We start from the raw sequence: 19,836 nt of genomic DNA on the forward strand, positions 1-19,836 counted from the left end.
TATAGGTAGTTGGGTCCGGTCCCTTCGTTCCTTCCGGAATGCCCAGCACCAGCACGTTATTCCTGCGGGATCTACCTTCTGCATCTTCGGCTCTCATTTCCATGGTGGCATTGCGCTCTTCCAGCATCTTCATTCGTTCCACAAGGGTCCCAGTCGTGGATGCAGTGTCCTTTAACAGTACCTCTGCAGTAGTGACCCTCTCAGCCAGTGGACGTCTCAGCCCGTAGTTGGACGTCTATTTTTACCTCATCTATTTTAGTTTCCAAAGATGCTCAAAGAGCAGCAATAGCAGCAAGTATTTTGTGCTCCTGCAAGTCTGATTGAGGTGGTAGGGCACCCTGTGCCTCAACGATTACTTTGGGTACAGGATCTTGTGGTTTAGCCTGGTGCGCAAAAGATTCCATAATTGTGCCCCTGCTCTTGTCCTTATGTTTGGTATGAATTGTGAGGGAAGTACAACAAATCTTTCACCCTTACTGGATTATTGAGATTTTCCATAGTTCTTAATTTTATTTGTGCCACTTGGAAAATCCATTTATCAAAATGGGGGATTTCATTACCTAAGACTAGAGATGTAGGAAGATCAGGTATCACTGCCACTAATACAGAGACATTCTTTCCTAAAATGGTAACATTAAGTATGGTAAAGGGGTGTCTTTCTATTTGATCATGTGCACAACTTATTTCTTTGCTCCCTATGGATTTCCAATTAGGTGTAAGGAGGTTATCCTGTACAGCAGAACCTTTACTTCCAGTATCCAACTGAGCCCAAATTGTTTTCCCTTGGAGCACTGCAAGGATCTGATAACTATTCTTTTCTCCAGTACAGAACATTATATCAGGTTTCTTTCGTACCCATTTCTTATTATTCGTTAGTTAGCATCTCACTGGATACTCGCATAAAATGAATCAGCTTTTGTTTCTTTACCTTGCCCACCCTGAATAGGACCCTTTAACTATTGTGTGGTGGGGATATCAATTTTATTCGAAAGGCAATACATTGCCAGATGACCAGCCTACTCACATGAGAAACATAATTTCTGTTCCAAGGGCGGATATGGGGGTAAAATAGATGGTATATTTTCCTCAAATACTTCCTGTTTTGGGGTCAATAGTCGATGGGAAACCCAGAGTCCTGCCATGAGTGAACCACCTCTTAGTTCTCGTTTGCCAAGAAAGTTGCTGACCTTGATGGAACATCTTCCTCGGATGGGATGGAAATATCATCCAATGAGGAGGTCGGAACATTAGACTGGGAGATTACACAAATCTGTGTCTTTTAAAAAAAAAAATCTTTATTTATTGGTTTTGTAAAAGACAAAGGAACACAGCATCAGTTGGCATAAACGAGGGTAAACAGGTACAAGAAGAAAAAGACATGAATAAGCATTGATTACATAGTATGTTTTGGATTGTTATACACTGTCCAAGTCAAATACATTCACACCATCAAGACCCCATTCCTAAATCAAAGTAAGACTAAATATTTGTACAACTTGGGCTTATGTGTTCCATGATAGCCATCCTGCGTATACTTGATGAAGGGTAGCCAAGTTGCGACATAAGAGGTGTATCTCCCTGCAATTAGGGCAGTGATTTTTTTCAGAGGCCAACATCTCCCAGAGCTTCCCCCACCACATTGCCACCACTGGGCTGCCTGCAGCTCTCCAATTGCGGAGATCTTGGCTGCCAGAAGAAGGACATTGAGAAGCCTAGCCCTATGGCCTGTAAGCAGGTAAAGCCCATCCCCAAGGTCTCCCAACAAAACAATTAGGGGGTCGAGTGGCAGCGTGTATTTCAGCATGGATTTGATATGGGAGAGGACCTCCTTCCAGAAGAGTTGGGCTTTGGGGATTGCCACCACCTTATAAGAAGGTGCCTCTCTCCTGGCAGCCCCTCCAACAGGACTCCGGATAAGTAGGGGCCATGCAATGCAGTCTATCTGGGGCATAATACCATCTGTAGCAAAGTTGGAGCTGGCACTCCTTGTCCGTGGTGCATCTAGTGATCTTATGAATTCGCTCCCATATGCTATGCCATGAGTCCTCCCTGACAGGGCAGCCCAGATCATGTTCCCAACTCAGCATGTAGGGCAAGCATTCCTGCAGGTCGTAGCAGTATTACAAGTTGTAAAGCACTGACATTCTACCCATGAACCTACCCCCCAAGTAAGTAAGTTCTAGAGCATTGAGGTCTGTGGTGCCCCTCTGTTGGACTGTCGGATGACAACCCCAGTGGCGCAGCTGTAGGTATCAGAACCACTCCCCCGTTGTAATGCAAACTGTTGTTTTCAATCTTCGAACATAAGCAGAGACCCATCCTTGTAAAACTGTCTGAGTTCCCTCAGGCCCCCCATACTCCAAGCTGAGAATGCTTGTCCGACATGGGTGAACTCAGGGTTGCCAAACACTGGTGACAAAGGGCCCAGGCCTATAGGGGTGTTCCACCTTTTAGTTTTAAATTCCAACATGAGAGTGTATGGCAAATCGAGGTAAGGAGGGTGCGCCTAGCCGAATAATTCCCCAGCTTGACAAAAGGCAGCTGTCTCAACGGAAATGGGGACGCTACTTGTTCGATCTGTGGCTACAGGGGAATCTCCCTGTCTGACCACATGTAAAAAGTGTTTCAAAGTTGGGAAGCCAGGTAGTAGCAGTAAATGTCAGGGACCCCCAAACCATCCAGGTTCTCTTTCGGCAATAGAACTCTTTTGACTATCCTAGGTTTACAGTGTTCCCATATATATGGGAAGCTTGTCCCTTGTAGGGCGTGCAATCTCTGCGTCAGGACTGGTGCCGGGGTGGACGAGAAGTGAGAAATGAGTCTTGGGATGATGTACATTCTTACTGCTGTTACCCGTCCCAGCCACAAGACTATTTGCTTGTGCCAATGTTTTAGATTCGATTCCACATCTGCGATCAATGCAGGGAAGTTAGCAGAATACAATGCTTTGATCGAATCAGGAATTTTAACACCCAGATATTCAATATAGTCCCTTTCCATTTAACTGGGTAAAGCTCAGAGAGCACCTCGAGGTCCTCCGGTGGCAGCCTGACTGATAGACCTAGTAATTTGTAATAATTGACAACGAAACCAGAGACCATCCAAAGTCCCTTAGTTCAGCCATCAGGGTGGGGACTGATTGTTTCAGTCAGTTAGAGCAGAACGTCGTCTGCGTAAAGGGAGATTTTGTATTCCTGATGCCGAAACAGGATACTTCGAATGTTGCACTGAATGCGAATGCAAATCGCGAGGGTCTCCATAGAGAGTGTGAAAAGAAGGGGGGACAAGGAGCATACCTGCCTCATGCCTCGTGCCTCTATGGATTCTCACAATGGGAGTGACCCTGCCATTAAGCAGGATCCGGGTCAATGGAGCCGAATATATGGCTAGTATTGACTGCTGGAATTTCAGCCCCAGGCCTGACTTGCGAAGAACCGCTGAGAGATAGGATTAGTCTAACCAGTCGAAAGCCTTCTGGGCATCTAGGGCTAAGAGCCCAGCACTCATATGCATCCTATCGACTATGTCAACTAAGTTGAGAGCTTTCCTGATATTGTCATGATGCCTACCTCCAAGGAGCCAGGTCCGACCCAGCAACCCCAGAGGCAGGCATCATTCCCCCCAGGGAAGTGCCAGCGGGCCCAAGCTGGGGCCCTTTGGACACAGTCCTGGCGCCTTAGGCGCCAGGCTCATGTTAGACCCCTGTCCTGGCGCCTTAGGCGCCAGGCTCATAAAGCTAGACATGTGTTCAAGTGTTTTAATGTGCACTTACCTGATGCAGACCATGCTGCTACATCCAGGCCCTCTTGAGGCCTGAATGGAACTACTTTACCTGTGGGACTACTTTCCACCTGGGTGTGGTCAGGGAAGGATACATACCTGATCGGTGGAAGGATACATACCTGGAACTTCTTCCAAAGCTATTTAAATCACGCCCGATCAGCAACTCACGCTTCGCGTTGTTCTGCTCCTCGCAGCTGGACGCTCACCGTGTCAGCTCCTGCATCTGGACTTCAGCCACGCCTGTCAGCATCCTGGGTCGCCTGCAAAGGGAGATAAGAGAGAATTGGAGAGAAAGAAGACCTTACCAGCTAAAGCTGCATCACAGAGACATCACACTGACGATCCTGAAAGGGAAGACATCATTTTAAAAGCATTTCGCTTCGATCGCTGCAGCGCTGCATTTCACTCACCTTTCCTGAGCGCCTCCATCTTCAGCAGCGATCATCCGGATCCGCACCCACTTCTCTGAGCCTAGAGAGAAAAAGACGAGAAGACAAGGTGAAAGAAGGAAGGGAATAGGAAAGGCTCAGTTTCCTTCTAAGACTTACCTGTTGGGTCATTCCCATTTCATTTCGGGTCCTGCCGCTTCCTGGCATTCCGCACCCCGGCCCCTATGGGGAAAAAAGACAAAGACATTGAGTGAGCGAATGCAAAGACATTACCAGAACGCTCATCCAGAACTTACCTGTCATTTACTGGAACTGCACGTTTCATTTCGGGTCGGCGCCATATCTCCGGCATTCCGAACCCCGGCCCCAAAGGGGAAAAAGACATAAGCATTAGCGCTTGCTGCAATAAGACAATGAACGTTATTATAAGCTTGCACTTTTGAACTTGCAACAGAACTCTTACAGCGCCTCACCTGAATAGTCAAGCTTATTTTGAACTCCCATCAAACCTCAATCCAGTGAAGTAACTGGGTTTCAACGCGCCCCTGCATCAGAAGCAGGATGGAGAACTCATCCTTCCAGACCCTAAGGTGAGACTTCACGGGGAATCGTGGAAGGGTATCGTGGAGGGTTGGAAGGGAGTGGGAGGCTTGAGCATTATTCCGTCAGTAGGTAATACTCCCTTTTCACGCACAGGGGAATATTCCTGCGAGCCAGAAAAGCCAGAGTAGAGGGGCCCTTCCTGTCCATCTTCTGAGTCCTGCGCTTCACCATTGAAGAAGCATCAGCACTCGTAGCCGGACCTGCGCCTCCGTGGGAATCAGGTGAGCGTGACAGTTATCTTGGGTGGACCGGTTAGCGATTAAGCCCGTCTGGTCCGGGTGGACCAGGGTGGACAGAACCCCCATTAGACGAGAGGCAATGACTTTAAAGTATATTTTAGCGTAATTATTAATGAACGTAATTGGGCGATATGAGTCAAGGATTTTAGGGTCTTGATCAGGCTTCAGAAGTAGGATGGTGGAGGTTTTGAGCATAGTGGGCATCATTGAGCCAGTGTCCGGGAATGAATTGAAGAGCAGAGTCAGGTGGGAGGACAAAATGTCACAGTAAGATTCATAGAACTCAGAGGTGAATCCATCAGGCCCGGGGTAGTGTTTTTTTAGGGATTTAATGGCAGCCATGACCTCCAAACCTGATATCGATTATTCGAGCTGTGTGACCTTTGCGAGCGGGAGTACCAGGAAAGTAACTGAGGCCAAGTAGTCATTCAATGTACTTTCTCCCGGGGGGGGGGGGGTGGAGGCTGTGTCAGGGTTGTACTTATGGACTCAGGCTAATTTATCGTCTTCCTTAAGGAGGAGCGCAGCCTCGGCTTCCCGCAGGGCTTGGACATTATTCCAGGTTCTGCTTTTGGCCAGTTTACAGACCAGGATCTTATTGGCCTTGTTCCCTCTAATGTAGTAATATTGTTTGACCTTAAGCAGGGCCTGGGACGTGCAATCCGCCAGATGGGCATTAAGCTTGGCCGATTGCTTGTGCTCTTCCTCCCTAAGCCAGACCTCTTCCTCTAACTTGTTCCGGAGACAAGTCCTAACTTTCAAGTATGATGCAGACTGACTCATGACCTCCCCTCTAATCACTGCCTTCATGGCATCCCAAGCAGTACTCAAGGACACATCCTCTGTGAGGGTATTTCGTAAATAATTAGAAATATTCTACCCAATCTCCTGTCAGATAACGCTGCCCCTCAGTATCGGATCATAGAATCGCCAAGGCCTCCGGGTCGGGGCGTGAGCCCCGAAACCATGAGGGAGAGTGCCCCCAGAGAGGGAGACAACATTGATGGACCATCAGGGATGGAGGGAGCCAGGGAAGAAGCTAGCAGCAGGTCAATTCGGGAGTACCCCATGTGGACGTGCAAGTAATGTGTATAGTCCCTCACAGACAGATTGTGCAATCTCCAAATGTTAACCATGTATGACCCCTTGACGCCCAGGTACCTACCGTCGGAGTCATGTAGGATCCTGATTTTGACAAAGGGTGTTGATTTATCAAATAAAATGACCACCCCTCTTCTCTTACCCCCACTTGAAGCGGAGAAACCTGGTGAGAAACGAGCATGTGTGAATCGCCCCTTGTCAGCCCCGCAAGAGGTGGGTCTTCTGTAAGAAGACCACTTAGGGAGAGAAATCAATTAATTTACCCATTAAATACTTACGTTTGATAGGCGAGTTTAAGCCCTGGACATTCCAGGTGATCATTGACAGTGTACCATCCTACGGATCATTAAACATGCTACCCATAGGGCCGGTGTGTCAACCCCTAGATACCAACCTGTGCAAACCAGTGAGGCTTAACGAGAGCTGTTTTTCCCTTGACCCCAATTGTACCCCCCCCACCCCCGATTCCACCCCCTCCACAGAGAATCCTTCCTGTGGATCATCAAAGTGAACATAAATGCTAGTCGTTCTACAACCAAAACAAGGAATTAAACAACCTGCAACACAGAGAAATATGACATTAAACATTCAACGAGAACCATCAGAGCCGCCAAGCCAGGTTAACTAGAGATGTCATTGGTGGCACCCTGGCAAGCTGGCAAGCCCTCCAGAACCAGCTATTGTGTGTTAGAGCCTGTGCCAAGCAATATTCAGGACATTGAACATAAAGCCACACAAGATCACGCAGGGTGGCTCCAGTCTTTCTTTGGCCCCTTCCCACTTTGGACCACGTGCCCACTCTAGCGCCCTCCCTGGTCGGCAGGTCTGAACTCGGGTCTGGCTCTGCAGGGGGGACTGCAGTGTCCGGAGAAAGAAGCTGCTCAGCGTCTTTCATCATAGTTATTGACCATGACCGGTTCAAGTGGATGAAGTGGAGTGCGGTGGGGAACTCCCACCTGTATCGGATGTCCCTCTTGCAAAGCCATTCCATAAGCGGCTGCAGTGCTTTGCGTTTGACCACAATGACCCCTGTTAAATCCTGATATAGGGCCATGGTGCCTCCCCGAATGCAGATCTCCTCTGTTTGTCTAGCTCGTGCCAAAATATTTTCTTTCAGTTTATAGAAGTGGACTCGTGTGAGGACATCCGGGTGTAGTCACATCACTCAGGTCCCGCCAGACGAACTCAGTGGGTCCTGTCTAGTTCAATCGGGTCCTCCACCGAAGCTTCTAAGAGCTGGTGTAAGAGAGCCACAACGTAGACCTGCAGGTCAAGGTCAGCCTCGCTGGACAGGATTCGTCTGATCCTGATATTGTTGCGTCGAGATTGATTCTCAGAGTCTTCGTACTTGTCGCCGAGAAAGGTCACCTTGTATTCTAGGGCCTCTATGCACTAGGCCCACTCGCTAGTTTCATATGATTGTTCACACAGAGTGGTTTCAACCTCCCCAATCCTATGCTCAGCCTCATCCTTTTGTCTATCGCAGCCCCTTTCCCAGCCATTTCAGCCAGACTGCCTTGAATGTCTTTCCTGATCTCTGACTGGGCCCTCCGTCCTCATCCTACTCGATCTCTCTTCTGCCTTTGACATGGTCAACCATACTATCTGACTCAACTGTCTCTGTGACAACCTGGGTATCACCGATCAGACTCTGGCCTGGCTGACCTCTTTCCTCTTTGATCGACCCTCCCAGGTCCAACTTGGGTCCTTCCTTTCATCTATCTCTCTTTCAACTTGCGATGTTCCCCAGGGGTCTAACCTCTCACCCTGGCTCATCAACCAATACCTGGCAACTCTCGCCCACCACATTGCCATTTCCTGCTTCAACTTTTAGTGCTATGCTAATGACACTCAACACGTTTTCACGTTCCCCTCGGTTACCTCCTCGCCTACTCTCATCTCTGACTGCCTATCTGCCATCCAGGATTGGTGTGCTGCCAACGATCTCTGCCTGAATGCCAGCAAGACGTAGATCCTCTTCATCGGCACACCTTCACCCTCCTTTCCTGTCACTCTCTAGCCGGCCTCCCTTGACCCTCCTCCTATTCCCACCTGTGAGGCTAAGAACTTCGGGGTCATCTTTGACTCCACGCTTTCCTTCTCTGCCCACATCTCAGATGTCTTAAAAAAGTCAAACTTCCTACTGCTCCTCCTCAGAGGTATTCTGCCTTTCCTCTCCTTCCCCCAGAAGCTCACTGTCTCTCGAGCCCTGGGTCTCTCTAGGTTGGATTATTGTAACGGCCTCTTTCTAAATCTACCTGCTTCTACCCTCCGCCCTCTGCAACTTATCCAGAACAGGACTGCAAGACTTATCCTCGGCCTCAAGCCCTGGGATCGTATCTCTCCAGCCCTGACACTTCTTCATTGGCTCCCAGTGGCTGCAAGGATTAAATTCAAAACCCTCGGCATTGTCCACAAGGCATTCTGTGGCCTGGGTCCAAAATACCTTCAGCCATCCCTCCTTAAATACCTTCAGGGACAGTCGTTTTTCAAAGAAACAAGCTGGGGGTAGATGGGCATCCCACTGGAACAGCCTCCCAGCCACTCTGAAACTTCAGGAGACCCATCTCTGGTTCCGGAAGCAAATCAAGACCTTCCCCTTTGCTTCTGTCTTCTCTCCTTCTCTCCTCTGCTAATCTGCTCTGTCTCTGCACCGTGCACCTGGCTTACCCTCTGACTTTCGGGCCCAGGTACATGCTTACCCTGCCACCCTCCCGCAATGCCTCCTGGTGATCCCTTGCACTGGGGTCTGTATCTGTAACCATACAGTCCCCCCCCCTTTCTGCACTTATCAGACACAACCTGTCTGTCGTCTTATACCTAGCATTGGCCACTTGTCGGCTGCACTACCAATGTTTGTTGCTGTTTACTATTAATTTATTATTATTTATCTGTATTCTTTGCTCAGCACTTTCCACTTCTCCCCCCTCTTGCACTTTCCCCTTTCCCTCTCCCGTGCACTTGCGCGTTCTCAGTGTCACTGGGCCTAGTAAAATCGCTGTTTTTGACCCCCTTGTTCCCCTCCCTTGCCTCGTCGCGCTCTGAAACACATTTGTACGAGCGCGATACAATACAATACTGTAGAAGATCGTCTTTCGTAGCCAGCTGCGGGTTGGGTCCCGCTGCTCCCTCCCTGTGGACCTGAGTTTTTGTCATGAGATCCTTCCTCCCCCGGTCTTGGATCTGCAGTAGGGATGCAATGTCCATTGATTTAGGGGTTTTCCCGGGTTTCGCCATGATGTGCCGCTCATGTACCCCAAGCGTAGCTCTGGCCGAAGCACTGGAGGGAGACTGGGCTCACTCGTAAGCAGGGCGGAAGTCCCCAGTTGGATCCGGTCTTGCTTTGTCAGGAACCCCTACAAGGGCCACTGAGCCCCTGATAAATGGGTCGAGATGGAGCAGAGGACCGGGTTGAGTCGGCGGCAATCCATTGCAAGACACCCAATTAGGTAACTAGGTCCTAGATATACAGGTCCCCAAGATCCCTCTGGGGCGAGAGGAGGACAATTAAGGGCTGCGCCACAGTCTTAAGTTGAGATGGGCCCATTTAGTTTGATCGCTACAGTGCTAGAACCCCAGTGACAGAGTGGGCCGCTATAGTGGTAGGGAGTGTAGAAGCAGTAATCGGGGGAAAAATCCCCACCTTGGCCCCTTCTCACACTGGTGACCCCATGCTACCTTTGGGCATCATGGTGATTGTGACCATGCAGATGCAGTAAGTATCAGAGGACTCCCTAGATAATGGGAAGGCATGAAAGTCTCAATTTTCTTTGTCTGGAGTTTTTACTAAAGAGACCTCTATTAGCTGTTCACATGTTCCATCACTCTTTACGGTATCAACTGGAACAACCATAGTTTTAAGTGTTTTAAGTGTTTTGCCATTTCCTGTTCTCTCAGGGAGAGAAATCTCTGATAGTATGGGGATCTCTGGAGTTTTGCTCTCTTCCTGTGTTAGGCTTGACTCATTCTTGTCTCATTCTTGTCTCCCACCATGAGTCAGGCGAAAGGATTTCTGAGGCTCACCTCGCCTCAAGTTGGGTTCTCTCCACCTCCCTGCCTAGTGTTAGACAGAGGAAGAGATTCCCATGGGGTTTCATGTGTCAAAAGTCCAACCAGCTCGCCTCTCTTAACTTGTATTAGTTTATGTGACAAATTCAAAAGGGCGACTTTTATTTCTTTAACACCAAACACCAAACACCAAACACCAGAGGGGGCAACCCTTTAAAAAAAAAAAAACTATTGCAATTTCAATAGCTTTCCATTACATCACATTTGCAGAGATACACAACAGGAAGTTGTGTATCTTGGAGATACACAACCATTTCTGTACTCGCTTCTTCAAGTAGGGCTCCCCGGGCCCGCCAGCGCAACGTCTGGGGTGCAAACAATATCTATGTTAACACATTGCAGGATATGAGGTAGTCGCTTGTCTCTGAAAGTCCTTGATACAGTGCCCTATGCCAAACCACTGTCTCAGCCTGGGACCACCCACAGACTTCAGGCCATTCCGATACTGTGTTTGGCCAGCAAATAGACCAGATCCTTCGTTCTGACAATGTGCTAGGGCACCACGCTTCCATGGGAAAACCCCTAACATAAAGGCTTCCGGGGACCTAATATCTAGCTCTATAGCCTACAAGAAGGCATGGTATCAAAGCAAGACACACAAGTGATCACAGTTCAAAGGTGTTTAGTAAACTGTAAAAATGGGTGAGATAAAAGCCTAATCTAAACCTAAATCTAAGATGGGAGCAAGCTACGACCATCAAATAATAATAATACCGTCCAAGTGGAGTCTAGTCGAATAAAAAGGGCCTATACTAAAAAAAGATTGCCAATCCTTACTGCTATGCTACAAAATAGTGTGGGATAGTGTTCACAAGAAAATAAGTGTTCACATAATAAGTCAGGATGTTATGGCCGGGGTCTCCCTTCCCCATGTTTTTAGCACGGGACAAGGCAGGACTCTTGAGCACAGCACACCTGGGCTTCTCAGGCACAAGTTTACAGTTCCTTTTCCTCAATATCAGGAACTTCTGTGTCCAAGTTTCTTTCATGCAAAGTCTCTTGCCTGATATGCCATTAACCAACAAAACAAACAGTTCCTTCTGGTAACCTTCACGTCAGGTGATTACTCTTCACCCTTGGATCCCCCTCGGTCAGGCTCCGATCCTTCTTTCAGCGTTAGCCTCTCAAAGCACTTGGTAATTTAAACAGAGGCTTCCAAAGGGCCATAACATCTGGTTGGGTTCCTCTGTCTTTCTATGACAAGTGCATGCTCCACAATATCACAGTTCGCACGGCGTTCCCCTCAACCGGACACAAACACCAGTTTCACAATTCCCTGAGTCAGGTTCACACTTTCCACAGTTCACAATTTCTAATTCTTATCAGAAAGAGGGGGTTCCCTTCCCCTAGCTTTCTATTGGCATCCCTCCATCGGGTTTACATTTGCACAGTTCACAATGACAAAAAGTAATTCTAGACCCCTTAGGTTCTTCCCTTTACCTAAGTCCAAGTCGCAGCCCCCAGTCAGGCTTTCTCCAAAGCCCCCAGTCAGGCTTCGCACAGTTCATTCATCACAATCTTCTAGGGTGTGTCACGGTTCACCCCAATTCACAGGCCTCCCTTAGTGGGGTTCACGTCTGCCTCCACAACGTGTCAAAGACCTTTGACTGTACAAGGGGTTTGGTTTGACCCTCGTATGACCACCTTGACACCTCACGCCAGCCTCCCCTAAGGCCTCTTGGTACTTGTTGTTTCTCCTGGTTCGGGAGAGGGGGGACCAGCCAGTGACCTTCGAATGAGCACCCACGTGGCGCCGGACACCTCTCTATCTCTGGTGCTAGTTTCAGTCAAAATGTTTCTAAGAGTCTCCTTCTGCCAGGCTTGGACCCTGCTACCAAAGTCTCTCTCCAAAAGTCCACAAGGGTCTCCATCCACCGGATATGGACCCTCTGACAAAGTTCATAAAGAAGACTTCCCTCTGCTGGGCTCGAGTCTCCTCTCGCACCTCACAATTTTCAAAAGGGTTTTGGGACTTCCAGTCCCAGCATGCACTGTCATGATTTTGCTCCCACTTATCAGCTCCCCAAAAGGGCATTTGGCATTGGGAGCTGCAGGAGCTAAAAGGGGTTATTGTGCTGTGGTCAGGGTCTCTTTCACTGACCCTCAGAGACCTGGGTTTGCCTGACTGGCCATGGGGAGGAGGCCTGGTGAGCGTACTGCCAGAGAACCCCAGCTGCCCCTGGTCTTTCCTTCTGAAGGTACAGCTCCCTCTCCACGGTGCAGTCTCTCCTGGACTCACAGGGCCAGTGTACCAGTGGTTTTCTCCTCCACGTCTCCCAGGGTGCAGCTCTTCTGGTCTTCCTCTGGTTTCGTACACCTTCCAGCATCCGCAACTCGCTCAAAGTGTGCTCTCCTGCTCCGCCTTTTATAATTCTTGGGAATAGTGAATGGATCCAGGTGCGAGTGGTTGGAAGTGAATTCCTCAAACATGCCGATAAGTGTGGAAGGAGCATCTCACTGCCTGTCACACTCTGCCACTTGCACAACTTCCCCGTGTTAATCCAGATCCTCAGATTCAATGGCACTCCCAAATTTTTATTCAGTTCCCTCTGCCGGGACTGGTGTTTGATGTTATCATGGATCAATCTCAGCTGGTCATTCAGGTAATCTTGCACTTCTTTGCAAGCAATATCCCTTTTAATTCTTCGACCTGCAATTGTCATGTCTGAACTGTTCCCTTGTAGATAGATGTTCCAGGCTGAGACAACTTTTTCCCCCTGGTCCCATAGACACCTTCCAAATTCCAACCCACGTTCTGGCTTTCACCATCAGCATATCGCTCTGCTGTGCCAGTTATTTTACTGAGATGTCACTCTAAAATGTAAGAATGGCGAAAAGAACTGCTCTGAACCTAGAGCGTAACTGTCCACCTTGCCGGATGTGTCCCATTATTCAAAGTTATGTACAAGGGTGTTTGAGATTTCAGTATGATGGATTTTCCTAATTGCTTAGTCTTTGGGGGTGGTTGAGATGAGGTTATAAACAGTTTGAGATGCACAACTGCCAGAGCCTCCGTCTCTGAGCTACTTAGATCTTGAAATAAGTCAGAGACCAAGGACCACTACCCTAGACCACCAGAGGAGATCAAGGGCAGAGTTTAGAACATCTCTTGTGCCCCATTCTGTGTACTGTCAATATATATATAGAATGTCATACCATAGCTCTTATCAACTTCAGATTGGATGATGCATTTAGGAACAGTAGGGACAACAAGAAGTGTCTTAAAGGGAGAGGAATGCTGGAGATATTAAGGGCAATGGAAGGGGTGCTTTTGGGAAAATATTAAAGTTAAATATTGTATTCAAGATGAAGGTGGATCGGGCTATGTATTTTATCAAATAAATGCCTATAGCACAATGAACTTACTTTATATAATACAGAGATCTCGCAATATGTATTAGCAAGTGTAATACACTGTGTTTTAATTCTTGTAAACCACCATCAGTCAACATATATCTTTTTATGACAACTTTGTGTGTTCTGATTTTTAGGGCCTACAGCTCTACATCTGGCAGCTCAATGTGGTTCGCTTGAAGTCCTTTCCTGCCTTTTGATCCTGAAGGCCAACCTTACGTTAACCGACAAGCGAGGATGGACGGCTATGCATTTTGCTGCATTCTATGGCAATATTCCAGCTATTCGAGCCATTTTGAGAATGGATCCTACTCTTTTGGATATGGAGACTGATGCTGCGTAAGTCTTCAACACATTACATATGTATATGTAAGGGATTTACAAACTGCAAATCTAGCTGGAAGGCTGCGGGTAGCTGTAAAATAATGAATACATAGCAGGAAAGAGGGATGGTGGGTTAGAGATGGGAACGTTAGGATGGCCACCAGAATCATAAAACTAGACGCACACCAGGGCTTCAGTTTAAACCATTTATTAGAGGACATTTCAGAAAGTGGGCAAAATACTAAAGGACTTGGAGAAAAGTGTCCTTCAATGCCCCACAAGCTTCACTACACAGAAGTACAAGGTCAGTGCTCAGCAGAAAGTCTCAGATGTATTTTCCCAATGAAAAAGGTCCGCCAAATGTCTCTTCAACTTGGGGATCTACCCCTCTTCTTCTACACCCCGTAAGTGTAAGTCTTTCAATTGTTCCAGTTCTCTGGATCGTGGTAGGAGTCTGATGTAGAAGAGTGGAAAGGGGTTTGCTAACAGACCCAACTCCAGGTTTCCTTCCCCACCTAGTTGAGCCCTAGCAACTACTTTGGTCCTGCCCTCCTCATCATGCCACAAGCTCATACCTCCTCCCACTGTGGGTGTAACTACTTATGATCAAAGTCTCCCCGCTAATCCAACCACCCTCTGCCCAACTTCTCTGATCTTGGACTCTCCCTCTTGCTATCCTTGCCCTCTCTACTTCCCGTCAATCATCATCCTCAGATTCCTCCCTATCCTCCTTTATCCACCTTTAACCTCTTGGCCTTGCTCAACCACTTCCTCGAGCTCTTGACCCACCTCCTTCTCAACTGCATGTTCTCTTTAGTTTCCTTTGCTCTCACCTCCCAAGGATGTGCTACCTCCTCCTTGAATTCTCCAAGTACTGCCTTCTCAACTCCACCTCCTTCGACCCCCTCTTCCTGTCTAACTACCTACTTGGATCAACCTCCTTGCTTGACTTCACCACCTTTTACATCTTAATATCGTATTAAGATGTAAATCCTCCAATCCTCTGCCACTACAGGGTTGGGCTGGGATGTTGCCAAACCATGGGGGTAGCTGCACACGTTGGACCACCAGACAAATACATAAGGTGGGTGAGTACATAGCATACCCCCCTAGTGAGGTTATTGAGGGTTTGGGTCTGCTCAGTCCTAATAACATAGAAGCGTGGATTAAGGAGACAGCAGAGAAAACTGGTTTCTGCGCTGGGGGCTCACTTACCAACTGTGCAAAACCAGTCAACAAATTTGATAGTGCTATTGGAGATGCTAAATGTTTAATGTGCAGCAAACTCAGGGTAGTACAATTTATTAAGCTCCCAGAAATGGAGATGTCCCATTGGGTGAAACAGTTTAAAAGAGACTATAAATGTTGGCTTAAGTGTTGGAAACGCTCCCTACAAAATACTCCTTGGCAAAGTATGTTTACAGTGCTAGGTAGTGGTAACTCTAAGAATATATGGGTGGCGCTAACAAAGGCTAGGGCAGACCCCAGAGCCAAGATACTTAATCCCATACAGGAATACAGGTGGATTGGTTACCTAAAGAGAGAGGAGGTACCTCTGTTGATGCATCTCCGCCCAATTTTATGTTGAAGGGTTGGCAATTCGAAATTGGGGCAAATGCTATTGAAAATGTCATACGAAGCCTTAAGGATTCTAGGGCCCCTAGGCCAAATGGCCTGGCCAATGCTGTCTTAAAGAAAAACCCTGGTAGATGGGCTGGAATCCTTAAGATTTTATATGATAAAGTGAGCAGAGAGCAACTGATTCCAACGTCATGGCAGCAGTCTCTATTGGTGCCGGTGTATTAGAAAGGGGACCGGACTGTGCCGGATAATTATTGCTCTCCTGTTCCCTTTCAACACCATCCGATCAGCTCTTCTGCTCTCCTCCAAATTAGCCTGGATGTGCGTCTTTTTTATTTTGTCAAAACACTGCCCCTTTCAAACTCAGGGTCTGCAGCTGCAAGCTCCCTGAATCCTGGCTTTGTGATTGGTGCCTGCTAAAATGTTCCAGGTGTGGGCCCTTTAATTTTCCCTAGCCTACCAGAGGCTGTAAAAGGCAGGACGCCATTTTGGAATTCAGAGGGTCCTGTGATCTGAGCAAAGACTCTGTGGGTAGTCCCCTTTCACTCTCCTATGTCTCAAATGGTAAGATTATTGTATTGACAGTATTGTTCCCCTTTTTGCAATTACTTCTGTACAAGCCTGCTTTTATGGTGTGTGAGGATTGCTCTTTAAAGTATGCTTTTCTTTCAGAGGTGTGTTCCCTCTGGTTTCTGTTTACATTCCCGAGTGCAAGATACTTTCTTGCCAATCTGGAGGTTCCTAGAGTAGAGATATCTTTTCACATTTCCCAGGAGTTGAAGTTCAGGTCAGCAAAGACTTAAAATTACATTGTTACAGTTTACGAGTAGATAATTTCCTCTTCTTGGTAAATGTAACTGAGAATCATTAAAACAATGTTGCCATTTAGCGATATGTGTTTTCTGAAGCCAGAAATGCATTCCATATGAAATAGATCAGGCGGTTTCTCTTTGGCTTTCTATATGTGTTAATTTACATATTTTTTCATGCCAGCAATGTTGTTCAATGGAGGTGAAATGCATTGTGTTTCTTCTAGGCCACTAATAGTGAGAACAAAGTGAACTGTGGCTTCCCTTCTTTAGCAGCAATTTAAAAAGGGGAAACATCCACTCTACTTGACCCGGCTCAATCTGGTTTCCGGCCTGGTAGAGGCACTGAACGTGTATTGGTCTCTGACTACATGGTCAGACTGGTTGATACAGGTGGGCTGGGAGCGCTGATTCTTTTAGATCTGTCAGCAGCATTTGACACTGTAGACCACCCCATCCTGTTGACTCGCCTATCTGAAATGGGCATCTCAGGCCATGTACTTTCCTGGTTTTCTTCTTTTCTGACTGATCGCACTCAGGTGCTCTCTCTGGCTTCTTTCTTCTCAAGCCCTTACCTTCTATCCTGTGGTGTCCCACAGGGATCCGCCTTGTCTTCCATTCTTTTCAATATTTACATCTGGCCATTGATTTGTCTCATCCGCTCCCTCGGTGTCAGGTGCTGTTCGTATGCCGACGACACCCAGATCCCGATACGTTTAGATCTCGATCGGGCTGAGGTGTCGTTGTGCCTTGATAAGTGCCTGACGGCCGTTGGTGGGTGCATGAGTCGCAATTGGTTGAAATTGAATGGGGACAAGACAGAGGTGTTGGTGGTTGGTGCCCCTCCTGATCCTACTCTTTGGGTGTCCTCTTTCTGGCCTTCTTCACTTGATGTCCTTCCGATCCCAGTGTCCAAGGTGAGGAACCTGGGAGTAATCCTTTCATCTTCTCTCTAAATGAAAGATCAAGTGTCTGCCGTTTGTAAATCTGGTCACTTTCACGTAAAAATCTTAAGGAAGGTCCTCCCTCTGATACCAGCAACTCTTCATTCGCCTGTGGTGGCTGCCTTGGTGCTGAGCAGACTTGATTATTGTAACGCTTTTTATATGGCTCAGCCCAAAAGCACCATGCAGTGACTTCAGTGTCTTCAGAACCTTGCCACCCGGGTGGCTAAGTGGACCCCCTTTGGTGCTTGCTTCTCCCCTGTGCTTCGCACCCTGCATTGGCTCCCCGTCATGCAGCGGATCAGGTTTAAGGCCTTGTGCATTGTGCACAGAGCACTACATGGGCAGGGAGCTGAGTACCTGCAATCTAAATTCACCCTCTATTTCCCTGTCTTTGCTCTGCTGAAGCAGGTTTTTTGGTCATCCCGAGGTTTCGCAGCTCTCGTATTGGAGGTCGCGCTTTTTCGGTCGCTGCCGCTCAAATGTGGAATGACCTACCTAGGACCGTCAAGAATGTGTCAAATCATCTACAGTTTAGGAGAATACTCAAAACCAATCTGTTTTAGTTCCTTGGCTGTCCCCGTTGCCTAAATCTCCAGTCTCTGCCCTCTCTAGCGCCAAGATGCCTTTGGGTGAACGTGCGCTGTACAAGTTACCTTAACATAACATCAATTTGTTCTGTTTAGCTCTCTGCATAGGGGTCTCTGCAGCTGGGGTATGCATAGAGGGGGGTTCATGGGTGGAAAGGGGGTCCATGCATATGGTGAGTCCTGTGAATGTCCCTTCCATGTAGTGAGGGCTACAGTGGGGGCTGCAGGGGATACCCCGTATATATCCTCTGTGTCCGCCATCCTTTTATATAGGGAGGTCCCTATCACCTAGGGGCCACCACACTGCTCACTGCCAGTGCCAAGCAGGGGACATCATCACAGGCGCCATAGTATGTATATTTTCACCAACAATCAGTGTAATATTCCTTGAAGAGCAGGTTTTTCATTTACATCCTGAAGTGCAGTAGACAGGGAAGCAACCTGATGTTTGCAGGTCTGTTGTGGATTGCAGCACAAGAAAGCGCGGTTCCTGAAATATATGGATTGCAATTAGGTAGTGTCTTGGTTCCTGGATTCGTGCTTGCCTCCTAAGAATCTCTCTGAAACAATGGCCCATATCTTGATATTAGAACGGCCATGGACAATTTTAGAAATGCCCTGAAGTTATTTGTTCCCAAGATCTGTTTATTTAATAGTACGCATAGCATTAACTTTTCAAAGGCATTTGAAAAAATAAGGATCCAGACAAGACAAGGTAGCACCCAATACTCCATATCGAACAAAAAAATGCTTAATGTCGCAAATGTCCATAAAATGTCACAAAAATGACTGTGCACAATGCTGCAGCATACACGTGTGTCGGGGGAGCGAGGAAGGCCAAGTAAACAAACTGGGCTATCCCTAGAGGCCAGTAGCCCAAACAGTAACATTCCCCCAAGCTCAATCACATCCCCTCTCAAATCCCAACCCAGGGCAATTGTAGAATGCATAATCCGGTAGAAATCGAGCCATCTGTTAATGTCTCAAGATGCTTAATGTTACTAACTTATCCCATGTGTTCAGCTGACCGAGCCTCCCCAAAGACCTTATTAAAAAAACGATGTTACCACCTCTGGATCAGGGAACGCATATCTTTACCATACAGCTTTGCTGGGTGCCATACTAACAAGGCCATCCTCGGATTCCCAGAGCAAACAACTCGTTCCTACAGTCCAACTGGTTCTTCTGCATTATCATAGTCTCTGTGATAAAATAGAGGTGGAAAAGGATTCGACTCCTTGAGCTGCATGCCTTTAGAAATGACTGCCTTCCTTAAAATCCACTCTCTGCTATCTTGGGGAAAAGAGCAATATTATTACTGTACTCCTTTGTTCAGGTTTCTAATTCCTCACCGTCCTAGACAGCAGCCAAAACGTTCTTAACGCTGAAGGTCCCAAAATTGTCTCTCCCCACATGTGTGTTATGGAAAGACTGCATTGTGGCATGCAAGGACTTTTCGTTAACCAACTTTGGTACCCCCCAGGGTTCCTGTGTACCTGCAGTTCTCGCTTTTCTCCATTTTCATGTCGATAATTATCATGACTTCCCACGACCTTTTTCTGAAAAATCTGGATCCCAATCTGTGCTGTTTTCAGTTTCACTGCCAATGCTTGCACTTGGTCAGTTACTGTCAATTCCATGGATGGCTCCATCGATGTCACCTTCCTCTGCACCTTATCTACTTTTTTGTGAAGGTCTTTAATGGAGGGCATTATCTCATTGGGGCTAATGACCACATACAGGTGCTCCATGGTGCCGCTTTATCATTGTTGTCAAAAACAAACTTACTCATCAGTTTAGGGTTGAAGCAAAACAGACACCTTTCTTGTCTTGCAAGATAAGTACCAGACATCATATCTTCAATGTACCAAATTTGCCAGCAGCAACCTGATCTGCCCTCCACACCTCTCAGTTTGTAGGTTAGAGTCAGGTGACCAAATCGAAACCTAACACAAATCTTTCAGAATCCTCTGCCTTAGGTCTACATAGCATAAACGGTATATTCATTCCTTTACACTGTCTTTCTGTCATCGACGCAGAAGACCATTGTG

The 19,836-nt window shown here is 47.4% G+C and overlaps 1 protein-coding gene across 2 annotated transcripts in view; it reads left to right on the plus strand.

The window, feature by feature from the left end:
* ANKAR (ankyrin and armadillo repeat containing) overlaps window positions 1-19,836 on the plus strand; it is a 1,891,262-nt gene that overhangs the window by 828,447 nt on the left and 1,042,979 nt on the right. For both annotated transcript variants that reach the window (XM_069615641.1, XM_069615642.1), the window contains exon 10: window positions 13,675-13,876. In XM_069615641.1, coding sequence (XP_069471742.1) covers window positions 13,675-13,876 — 202 coding nt within the window. The remainder of the gene's footprint in view (window positions 1-13,674; window positions 13,877-19,836) is intronic.

The sequence above is a fragment of the Ambystoma mexicanum genome, chromosome 9, assembly GCF_040938575.1.
Source record: "Ambystoma mexicanum isolate Mex_15411 chromosome 9, UKY_AmexF1_1, whole genome shotgun sequence".
NCBI classification, from domain to species: Eukaryota; Metazoa; Chordata; class Amphibia; order Caudata; family Ambystomatidae; genus Ambystoma; species Ambystoma mexicanum.